We start from the raw sequence: 12,920 nt of genomic DNA on the forward strand, positions 1-12,920 counted from the left end.
AACACCATAGAACCATGTTCTGTTGGAACATTGCCATGATAAAATAGGATACGCTGCCTATGATAATTATGATATGAACTGTATGCCAACCATATAGTCTCCTCTCCTAAAGGATCCCCTGGAAAGTTCCAGACAATTCTTTCAAGTGGTATTTCTTCCCCCAAAACTGCGTGGTTTATTCACTATCTTTGAAATCTGGCAGGCGGGAAGGGAATGAGATGCAGGTGTAGACCAGAGAGATCGACTTCCCCTTTGTAAAGTCAGGCTATTTCTGCTTCTAGAAAATCTACCTGCTCCCAATTTGGACCCTTTCCAATAAACCACAAGAGGTACTCATAAGCTATCATGGGTCTTTGGGAGTGTTACCGTAGAGCTAAGTTCACGGACACATTTATTTTTTGAAGCTATTGTAACGAGAGCCTTACACTGTAAAGAAACTTTCATTTCGAAAATACATACTGACTGTCACATGAATGTTAACATAGTGTTGTGTGAAGCAATTTTATAGTATCCAGAATCTTGTGGTATTCATCATCCCATTATAAGAATTCTATGAGAGGTTAAGTCATCTTACTATAAACGTGAGTCTGAGATAATTAGGGAGCAAGAAACTTGACCAAGTTCGCACAGCTATACAGAAGGGCACAACTCACACTCAAGGTTGTGTTTAAAATATATAATTTACCATATATACATGATCCGTTACAAAGCCAAACAATGTCTGCAGTGCGCAGTGAATAACCGCCCAGAGCACACCCACCCAAGAAGTGTGACAGGATGGCTCTCTTCTAGAACGTTTCCATCTCCAGTGAGTTTCTGGGTGTTGTACCAGTCCTGCAGAGAAACTTCCACACAGATGTGTCCCCTGCCTGACCCCAACCCAAACATATTAGAAATCACCCATGAAGTTGAGTTGGACAAGGCACGTTCCAAGAGTAGGGTCTTTAAAACACATTTTCCCAACTCGGCTTGCATTTCTTACTCTCCTCCACTAGGGGAACCAGGCACAAAACTTTGCCCACATACGAGTGGACGTTCAGTTAGAGCTGGTAACCTCGACACAGTTCCGAGGGGCCCGCTTCCTCCAGTGTGTCAATGGATGGCTAAGTCCCTCTCTTGCTCCTTTGGAGAAGAGTAGGACTTCTGGGAGGATGTAAGTTTCTATACCAATATAGGTGCACCCTGATGAGGGTTATGGAAGCCCTTTAAAATAGGGTGTGCTACTTGCCCTGTGGCCTTGGGCGATCACAGCTGGGAGATGGGCACTGGGCACTGTGTGGGCTGACTGTTAGCCCCACAATCTGCCTCTCCGCCCTTAAGTCACCAGGGTCAGTGCATCTGTTTAAAACAAGAGATGCTACCTTGAGTGTTTGCAATAAGCAGTCTGCTCTGCTCTAGGTGCCTTAGGAACGTTCTGTGACCTTCTAGAACATATCTGCCATCTCACACACTTTGGCCTATAATGGTATTTCTTCTAGCTATATGCTATGAGCTTGATATCACAAATACAGGAAGAACAGATTAAAATAGATTTTTAAAAGATTAAAACCCAAAGAAAGAAGAAGAAAACACGAAGGGGTTTGGCTCAGCAGAACAATCTCCTTGGGTACTCTCAGAATCAGAGTCCACACTTCTCAGGGCTCAGACTCAGAAAATCTTGTCCTGGGAGGTTTGTCCAAGGTCTGTGGCCCCTAATCTTTTGTGGAGAGGAGCCTCGTACCTCGTGTCTCACACCTCTCCTCGAAGGCACCTGGAGCGCTGTTGGGAAGGGTCTCTCTGCCACGCAGAAGGCACGAGTGAAGATACAAAAATAAGGACTTTGTTTCCAAAGTGTCATAAATAACCGGGATGGCAGGTATTAAATAGGACCACGGAAGAGGGCACAGCATTACAACTTGTTCTCTTCAAAGAGGATCTGGGCGTAGACGGTGCTGGTGGGGAGGCCTTTGGCGGCCCGGTGGGGTTTGACCAGCTCCAGCTCGGCGTAGGTCAGGTTCTCCTCAGCAATCTTTGGCTGGAAGACAAAACACAAAACAATTCCAGCTGACCACAGGCGTTCCGCATCATATATTCATTCATCAGGGGTGCATTTTCATCGCATTCTGGGGACCCAAAGGGAAACAAATGGACAAAAATTTTCCAAGGACATAGAAAGATTAAATAACATAACAATATAGATCTCATTGCCTTATAAAGAACACTATGCCCTATAAAGAGCCACTACGATTATTCTTTTAATATATTTTTTAAGTTTATTTATTTATTTTGAGAGAAGAGAGAGAGAGAGAGAGCATGAGAGGGGCAGAGAGAGAGGGACCGAGAGACGGTCCTAAGTAGGCATCACTCTGGCAGCTTAGAGCCCAACACAGGCCTCCAACTCATGAACTGTGAGATCACGAGCTGGGCTGAAACCAAGAGTTTCATTCTCCACTGACGGAGCCACCAGGCGCCCCTCACTATGATTTATTCTTGAGTCAACATAGAACACTAACAAAAAGCGATTAAACATTAGGTCACAAAGTAAACTTTAATTCTGAGAAGTAAAAATAATGTAGCTAACAGTTTCTGATCAAAAGGAAAAAAATAAAGATAGCGACAGAAACCCAAAATTCTAGAAATTAATAACAAAATTAGAATGGGCATTTTTCTCGAATGGCTCAACCTGTATAAAACTAAAGTTTCGGAATATCTTGATAACAATGAAAAAAGAAAATATTACTTACCAGAGCCCAAAGAATGAAGTACTCACAGATAAATCATAGTCTTAAATGTTTATGTTAATACTACGAATTAAATGGGTGGAGCATCCAATTGAAGAAGTTAGAAAAGAACAAAATAAATGGAAAAAAAAAAAAAAAAAAAAGAAAGACCAATACAATTAGAACCAGACTCTATGAATCAGAAAGCAGAAAAACAGGGGCACCTGGGTGGTTCAGTCAGTTAAGTTCTGACTCTTGATTTCAGCTCAGGTCATGATCCCAGGTTTGTGGGATTGAGCCCCACACTGGGCTCTGTGCTGGGTGTGGAGCCTGCTTAAGATCGTCTCTCTCCATCTCCCTCTGCCCCTCCTCCCCTCAAAGAAAGAAAAGAAAGCAAGCAGAAAAACAGCAGAATTATAAAAATACCCAAAAGCCTGTGCTTGGAAAACACCAATAAAATAAATAAACTGAAAAATAAATTAATAAAGATAAAAAGGTAAAAAGCACAAGTGAATAAAATAGGAAATGAGGAAGGGGATACAATGTAAATAAATTTTTGAATTAAAAAAAAAAACTACTTTGCTCAACTCATTGCCCAAAATTATGAAATGCAGGATAAAGTAGGTAATGTTTCAACAAATATAAATTATAAACTCCAGAAAATATGAATGTACTAATTATCATCAAAAAAAAAAAAACAAGAAAAGAAAGGAAAGAAAAGAAATAAGGAGGGAGGAAAAAAGGAAGGAAGAAAGGAAATATTGTCAAAGAGCTCTTTCTCAAAAACACCAGGCCCAGGCATTTTTATAGGAGACTTTCTAAAACAAATTCTTTTAAGGAAAAGATAATTCCAATGTAATTAAATTTATCCAGAGCATTAAAAGAGGAAGAAAATTTTCATGTATTTTATTAAAAAAAAATTTTTTTTTTTACATTAGAGAGAAAGAGATCAGGGGAGAGGGGCAAAAGGAGAGAGAAAGAGAGAGAGAGAGAGAATCTCAAGAAGTCTCCATTCTCAGTGTGGAGCCTGACCTGGGGCTTGATCCCACAACCCTGGGATCATGACCTGAGATGAAATCAAGAATTGGACGCTCAACTGGCTGAGTCACCCAGATGCCCCTTCATGTATTTGAAAAGAACCTCATTTATTAATGTAAATTTTAAATCAGATTGACTCAGAATGAAGAAGCAGATTAAAAGGTACATAACCATGTTCCAGGAATGCAAAGATGGTTCAATATTAGAAAAATCTACCAGTATAATCCACTATAGCAACAGATGCAAAAAACCAATATGACTATCTCTATAGATGATGAAAAAGCATTTAATAAAATTAAAAAGATTTTTTTTCTGAAAAACAACTTTTGAATAAAGGAGTCACCCATATATATTTTCTTGCCATGATTAAGGAACATTATTAAAATAAAGAATAATTGGTGGCTTATTATGGAGTGATGTCAGGATCACAGCACCATGAGCCATTCCTTTTTCTTTTCCTTTCCCCATCAATTTACAACTGATTGGACATCCACAACTGAAAAGAAAAGTGCCTCTGCACAGCATACCAAAAGATACCCGAGAGATCTGTCCATCTGGGCACTCAAAGGTGGGTGGACTGGACTGCAGAGAGGGTGGGGGGACAGCAGTGGCATTGGCGGTGATGACAGAGAAGGTGTGGGATGGTCCAGCAACCAGCCAGCACCACCTTACTGATACAGGAGCTAGAGGGTGAAGGCAGTGATGGGGTGGGGAGGGGGGTCTGCCTGGCCATGCGCATTATAGCTGGAGGAAGCAGTTGCTCTCTCTGACTGATGAGAGACCACAGTGACTGGGGGAGGGAAAGGAACGAAAGGAAAGTGTCTCCTGCTGTCTGTCCCGGAAGGCAAGAAGCCCATCCTTGCGTCAGGATCCCCCTACGTAGCAGTGGGTACACCCAAAGCCCAAAGCACTAAGTACACACCTTCCCTCCTCACTCCTGCTCTGCTCACCGCCCCCCCCCCACCAGCACCTTTGTTTTTTCTAAATGCATAGTGCTCCCAACCTTAGCAGCCAGTCAGCTTCCTTAACAGAAGGCAAAAACTTGTGCTATAGCGCCACCTTCTGGAAAACAAAAGGAAGGCTCCTAACTACCAACCTGTTGAACTGTTAGAATCAATGTTAACAAAACCTCACTTATATGAAAAAGGGTGTTCGCTACTTCAAATGCAGTGGCAGAGCCACTTCTCATCAACCGCCATGAAAAATCATAGTAATAGGTGAAAATCACAGTAATATTTAAAAAATCACAGTAACATGGTATCAGAAAAATAAAATGACAATTTTCCAGCAACCAAACCCAAAGACATGGAATACTGTAATCTAAATGGTAATTCAAAATACTTGTAAAGAAGTTCAAAAGCCAAAAGAAAACTCAGAAGGACAGTACAGTGATTTCAGCAATCAAACTAATAAACAGAAGGCGTGCTTTATCAAAGAGGCTGAAATTCCAAAGCAGAACCAAACAGAAATTCTGGAGCTGAAGGACTGAATAAATGAGAGGAAGGATGCATTAGAACATACTGGAAATAGAGCAGATCAAAAGGAAGAGAGAATTAGTAAGCTCAAGGACAGAAATATAGAAATGATTCAGGTGGAAGAGGAGAGAGAGCTGAAATTTTTAAATAGTGAAGGAATTCTATGTGAATGATCTGACTCCATTAGAAAAGCCAAAATAAAGGGCGCTTGGGTGGCTCACTCAGTTAAGCATCTGACTTCGGTTTGGGTCATGATCTCACGGTTTGTGAGTTCAAGCCCTGCATCGAGCTCTCTGCTATCAGCACAGAGCCCACTTCAGATCTTCTGTTCCCCTCTCTCTGTGCACCTCCCCCACTTGCTCTCGCTCTCTCTCAAAAATAAGCATTTTAAAAAATTAAAAAAAAAAAAAAGAAAAGCCAACATTATGGGTATCCCAGAAGGAGGAGGGAAGAGAAGGGAAGAGAGCCTATTTAAAGAAATAATAGCTGAGAGTTTTCCAGTCCTGGAGAAGGAACTCGGTATACAAGTCCACAAAGCTAATAGGACACCTTACTATCTCAATGCAAAAAGACCCTCTCCAAGTCACATTGGAGTAAAATTGTCAAAAGTCAACAATAAAGAATTTTAAAGGCAGCCAAGGGGGAAAAAATGATAGTAACCTAAAAAAGTACTCCTGTTAGGCTATCAGCAGATTTCTCAGCAGAAACTCTGCATCCCAGGAGAGAGAGGAATGACATATCATATGGGAAGATAAAAACTGTCAGCTAAGAATATCTGGCAAAGTTATCCTTCAAATATGAAGGAGAAATAAAGGCTTTCCCAGATAAACAAAAGCTGAGAGGGTTCACCACCAGTAGACCTGCCTTACAAGAAATGTTGAAAGGTGATCCTCAAGCTGAAATGAAAAAAATGAAAGTACACAAAACTCTGATTAAGGGGATAAACAGAATTAGAATATGGTAACTCTTCTTTAAAATAGTATAGGGGCGCCTGGGTGGCGCAGTAGGTTAAGCGTCCGACTTCAGCCAGGTCACGATCTCGCGGTCCGGGAGTTCGAGCCCCGCGTCGGGCTCTGGGCTGATGGCTCAGAGCCTGGAGCCTGTTTCCGATTCTGTGTCTCCCTCTCTCTCTGCCCCTCCCCCGTTCATGCTCTGTCTCTCTCTGTCCCAAAAATAAATAAACGTTGAAAAAAAAAATTAAAAAAAAATAGTATACTAAACTCTTAACTATAGCATAAAGTTTAAAGGAAAAGAGCATTAAAAATAATGGGAACAACTTGATAACAAAATCACAGTATAAAGAGAGATAATTTGTGACATCAAAAATATAGAAGAGGCAGAGGAAAAGGATGGAACTTTCATAGGCAAATGAAGATAAACTGCTACCAGCAGAAAAAGAACTATTTTATCTATGAAATGTTTTATGTAAACTACAAAGCATGTTTGGTAACTACAAAGCAAATATCTAGAAGATAGACACAAAACATCAAAAAAAGGGGAGGGGGGAGGCTGTGCCAATGTCCGTGCAAAACTACCTACTTACAAAGGTAGACAGAATCAGAAGGAAACAGAAACACGGGAAAGACAAAATAATCAGAAGGCAAAAGATAAAATATACGTATCAATAATCACCATAAATGTAAATGGATTAAACTCACCAATCAAAAGGCACAAAGTGGCTGGACAGATAAAAAAAATAAGACCCAACTATATGCTGCCTACAGGAGACTCATTTCAGCTCTAAAGGCACATATAGGCTCAAAGTGAAAGAATGGAAGATATTCCAAGCCGGCTGAAATAAAAAATTAAGTATAGCCATACTTATATCAGACAAAATAGACTTAAAGCTAAAAAGGGTATTCAGAGACAAAGGTCATTACATGATGATAAAGGGGTCAATCCATCAAGCAGATATAATGATTACAAATAAATACGTTCCCCAAATCTAAGCAATGAAATTAAGTATATATTAATTATATTAAGTAATCAATGTTACTTAAGCTTGTAAGTATATTATATATTGATTAATTAATAAAAGTAATTGAGTAATTAATAAAAGATCTTAAAGGAGAAATAGACAACAATACAATAATTGTAGGGGACTTCAATACCCCACTATCAGCAATGGATAGATCATTCAGATAGAAAAATCAACAAGGAAGAATTTAAATTGAAACACACTTTAGAATAAATGGACTTAACAGACATATACAGAACATTTCACCCAACAGCAGCAGAATACACAATTTCTCAAGTGCACATGGAACATTCTCTGGGATAGATCATATGTCAGGCCGCAAAACTAATCTTAGCAGATTTAAGAAGACTGAAATCATAACAGCTATCTTCTCTGACCACATGGTATGAAACTAGAAATCAACAAAAGGAAAGTGAGAAAATCTAAAAATATGTGGAAACTAAACAGCACACTTATAAACAACCATTGGATCAAAGAAAAAATCAAAAGGGAAATAAAAATTATCTCATGAAAATGAAAACATAACATATCAAACATTGTGGGATGTATCAAAATCAGTTCTGAGAGGAAAGTTTATAACAATAATAATATATTAAGAAATTAGAAAGATTTCAAACAACCTAATTTTACACCACAAGGAACTAAAAAAAGAAAACAAATGGAGCCCAAAGTTAACAGAAAGAAGGAAAAAGTAAGGATCAGAGTGCAAATAAATGAAATAGAAACCAGAAAAAATAATAGAAAGGATCAGTGAAACTAAGAGCTAGTTCTTTGAAAAGATAAAATTGACAAAGCTTTAGCTAGATTAATTAAAAAAATAGAGAAGTCTCAAAAAAATCAGAAATGAAGAAGACATTAGAATAGATACTACAAAAATACACAGAATTATAAGAGACTAGGATGAACAATTATATGCCAACAAATTACATAACTGAGAAGAAATGTGTACATTCTAGAAACACACAACCTAAGAAGACTGAATCAGGGGGAAATACAAAAGCTAAACAGATAGTAATCAGTAATTACTAATCAGTAATAATAATAATGAAAAAAAGCTCCCAACACAAAAAAACTTCAAGGCTAGCGCTACTGGAAAATTCTACCAAACATGTAAAGAATAATTAATACCAATCCTCTTCAAACTCTTCCAAAGTATCAGGCAGGAGGGAATACTTACAAACTCATTCTATGCAGTCATCATCACTTTGATAACAGAAACCATACAGGGCCACCACAAGAAAAGAAAACTCTAAACCAATATCCCTGATGACTACAGATGTAAAAATTCTCAAGACAATGTTAGAAAATCAAATTCAAGAACATATTAAAAGGATTATACACCATGACCAAGTGGGATTTATCCCTGGTACGCAAAGATGGTTCAACATACACAAATCAATAGATGTAATTCATCACATCAATAAAATGAAAGATAAAAATCACATGATCATCTCAATGATCAAAATACAATATCCTTTCATGATAAAAGCCATTAACAGACTAGATACAGAAGAAACATATTCAACATAATAAAGGCCATATATGACAAACCCACAGCTAACATTATACTTAATGAAGAGAAACTGAAAGCACTTTTCCTAAGATCAGGAACAAGTCAAGATGCCCACTCTCACCACTCATATTCAATATAATACTGGAAGTCCTAGCTAAAGCAATTAAGAGAGACAAAGCAATAAAAGGCATTCAAATGAGAAAGAAAGAAGTAAAACTGTCATTATTTACTGATGATATGATTCCTATATAGAGCAAATCCCAAAGAACTAGTAAAAAAAAAAAACTATTTCAGTAAAATGGCAAGATACAAAACCAGCATATAGAAATCAACTTTATTCCTTTACACTAATGATGAAGCATCCAAAAAAGAAATAAAGAAAATGAACCCATTCATGATAACATCAAAAAAAAAATACTTAGGAATAAATTTAACCAAGGAAGTGAAAGATCTATACAACAAAGACTACAATACTTTGCTGAAAGAAATGGAAGAAGACACAAGCAAACAGAAAGATATCCCATGTTCGTGGATTGGAAGAATATTGTTAAGATGGCCATACTATCTCAAGCCATCTACAGATTCTACTTAATCCCGATCAAAATACCAAAGGCGTTCTTCACAGAAATAAAAGAAACAATCCTAAAATTTGTGTGGAACCACAAACAAACAAACAAACAAACAAAAACAAACAAACAAACAAAAAAACAACAAATAGCTAAAGCAGTCCTGAGAAAAAGAACAAAGCCAGTGGTTTTGTGCTTCCAGATTTCAAACTATACTACAAAGCCATAGTAATAAAAAACAGTATGATACTGGTACAGATATAGATAGATACATCAGCCAATTGAAAAACTCCAGCATATATGGTCAATTTATTTTTGACAAGGAAGCCAATAACACATAACAGTGAAAGGATAGTCTCTTTAACAAATGGTGCTGAGAAAACTGTAGAAACACATGCAGAATAATGAAACTGGACCACTATCACATATCACTCACAAAAATTAACTAGAAATGAATCAAAGACTTAAACATAAAGGTCTGATACCATGAAAGTTCTAGAAGAAAATGTTTGGAAGAAGCTCATTGATACTGATCTTGGCAATCATTTTTTGGAAATATCTCCAAAAGCACAAACAACAAAGGAAAAAAATTAACAAATGGGACTACATCAAACTCAAAAGCCCCCACAGAGCAAAAGAAACAATTAACAAAATGAAAAGAACCTACAGAATGAGAGAACTTTTTGCAAACTATATAATGGATAAGGGGTTGAAATATCCAAGTAATATCCAAAGTGTACAAAGAATTCCATCAACTCAATAACAAGACAAAACAAAATCCAATTTAAAAATTGGAAAAAGAAGTAATTAGACATTTCTCCAAAGAAGACATCAAAAAGGTCAACAGACACATGAAAAGATGCTCAACATCACTCATCATCAGGGAAATGCAAATGAGATATCACCTCATATTTGTTAAAATGGCTATCATCAAGAAGACAAAGACCACGGGAGCTGGTGAGGATGTGTTAAAAAGGGAACCCTTAAACACCGTTGAGCAGAATGTAAATTGATCAAACCACTATGGAAAACAATGTGGAGGTTTCTCAAAAAATTAAAAATAGATCTACCATGTAATCCAGCAATTCCACTTCTGGGTATATATCCAAAGGAAACAAAAACAGGATTTCAATGAGATATATGCAATCCAATTTTTTTTTTCAAGATTTATTTATTTTGAGAGAGAGAGAGAGCATGAGCGCACTTAAGAGCCAGGGAGGGGCGGAGAGAAAGGGAGAGGCAGAAACCCAAGCAGGCTCCACACTGTCAGCGTGGAGCCTGACTTTGAGCTAGAACTCACGAACTGTGAGATCATGAGATCATGTGAGACCTGAAGTGAAATCAAGAGTCAGATGTGTAACCGAATGAGCCACCCAGAAGCCCCTTATACAATCTCATTTTATTGCAGCATGATTCACAAAACCAAGCTATGGAAACCACCCAAATGCCCATCAATGAATAAATGGATAAAGATGTGTTACATATATACAATGGGATATTATTCAGCCATGAGAAAGGAAGACATTGTCCCATTTGTGACAACATGGATGGACCTTGAGCACATTATGCTAATTAGATAAGTCATAGAAAGACAAGACTGTGTGATATTACTTATACATGTGGAATCTAAAAAAATTAAACCTGTAAAAAACAGAGAGCAAGATGGTAGTTACCAGAGGACTGAGAGGAGTCAGACAAGAGTGATGGTACTTAAGGGTAAAAACTTGTAACAAGTAGTAAATAAGGTACTGAGATCTAATGCACAGGATAATACATGTAGACAATAATATTGTACTATAGTTATGTAGTGTGATAAATATCACTGCTTGTACTATAGTTATGTAGTGTGATAAATATCACTGCTTGGCAATCATAATATATATATTATACATTATATATACATATATATAACAACATATAAATGTATCAAAGTAGCCTTGTACATGTGTATGTGTAACTTACACAATGTTATACATCAAATTTATTCAATAACAAATATTCACTTATTTATTATATATATTATTAAATAAATATTCACTTATTTATTATAAAAAGAATAATCGGTAATCCAACTTGAGTGATACTAAAATCTAAGGCTGTAATAATACAATACTGGGGTGTTGGCACAGGAATACACCTATCTATCAGTGCAACTCATGAGAAAGTCCAGAAATTACCCTGGAATAATAAAATAAAATACTATTTTTCAATACATAGTGTTAGGTCACTTGGGTAGTCCCTTGAAAAATAAATAAATCAAATCCCTACATCATTCTTTATACCAAATTCCAGATAAATTACACATTTTTAATGTGGAAAAGAAACTCATAAAAGTGCTAGAAGAAAATGTGGGGAAATTAAAAAAAAATCTTTTTAATAACCTCTCTGTATGGAAGGTATTTTATAGAAAAATCCAGGAGCAATGCAAAAAGATATGTATATCTTCATGCCATATATGGCATAGTATTCTCTAAATAAAGTCAAAGGACAACTGACAAAGTGGAGAAAATATTTGCAACTCATACCAAAGGGCTTTACAATTCAACAAAGATAACGGCCAATAACCCATTAGAAAATTAAACAAAGAACAACAGACTGGACGAGAGTGTTCACGGGGGAGGAAATACATAGGCTCTTACATGTACAAATGAGACTGAACCTGTAGCAATAAGAGAATCTCAATTGAAAATCAGACATCAGGGAATGCCTGGGCGGCTCAGTCAGTTAAGAGTCAGTGACACTTGATTTCGGCTCCAGTCATGATATCAGAGTTCATGAGATCGAGCCCATGCACTGTCAGTGCAGAGCCTGCTTGCGATTCTCTCTCTCCTCTGCCCACTCATTCTCATTCTCTCTCTCTCAAAATAAATAAATAAACTTAAAAAAATAAAATCAGACATCAGGTTTTGTCTTTCGAATTAACAAACCTTAAAGAAAGGTTGTCAAAAGGAACAGAAGAAACAGGTCCTCTTGTATATTGTTTGTTGGTACAAGCAAAATCTGGAAACACTTCAATGGACATCAGTGGGAGACTGGGATATTCATACAATGGAGTATATGGAGTATATTCCTTAAAAAGAATGATGGAACCATACATGTCTGTGTTACCATCATTTGTGTAAATATGTGTGTATATATATTATACTCTTAGAAAACCCTTGGAACCTGCTTGAAAAATCAAGCACCTGATATCTATGGTTCCCTCTGGTAAAGTAAACTGGATGGCTGAAGGGAAGATACACCTTTGTGGATACCTTTTAAATTTTCTAGTAGGCACACGTATGTAAACAACACATTAATTAACTTTAATTAATAATCAGAAAAATAAAAGTCAGTCACTAATTTCTAGCCATGAAACACACGTGACTTTCATTTAAGCAGCCTGCTTTTGGTTTTTGTTTTTCGGCTTTGGTTGTGCTATGGTTTTGTTTTGATTTTTTATTTTTTGTGCTTACACCTTGGATTATCTCGCCAAAATTCAGGACAAATAAACCATTCGCATTCAATTTAAGTTTCTTAAAAAGAATGCCTAAAGCAAAAAGCCTCTTTTCTTTCGAAATGAAGCGTCATCATAGAGACAGGGAGCAAGAGTATCTAAACTACAGCCAGTACCTACTCATCAGGGGCAACTAACCAGCAACCTTCACAAAC

General features: G+C 37.1%; 1 protein-coding gene across 1 annotated transcript in view; it reads right to left on the reverse strand.

Annotated features, from left to right (window-relative positions):
* Positions 1-661: 661 nt before the first annotated feature.
* Positions 662-12,920, reverse strand: part of VSTM4 (V-set and transmembrane domain containing 4) — an 89,896-nt gene continuing 77,637 nt past the window's right edge. The window contains exon 8 of the mRNA XM_040486034.1: positions 662-2,014. Within this exon, the coding sequence (XP_040341968.1) occupies positions 1,889-2,014 (126 nt within the window). The 3' untranslated portion in view covers positions 662-1,888. The remainder of the gene's footprint in view (positions 2,015-12,920) is intronic.

This window comes from Herpailurus yagouaroundi, unplaced genomic scaffold, assembly GCF_014898765.1.
Source record: "Herpailurus yagouaroundi ecotype Mexico unplaced genomic scaffold, PumYag 163, whole genome shotgun sequence".
Taxonomy (NCBI): domain Eukaryota; kingdom Metazoa; phylum Chordata; class Mammalia; order Carnivora; family Felidae; genus Herpailurus; species Herpailurus yagouaroundi.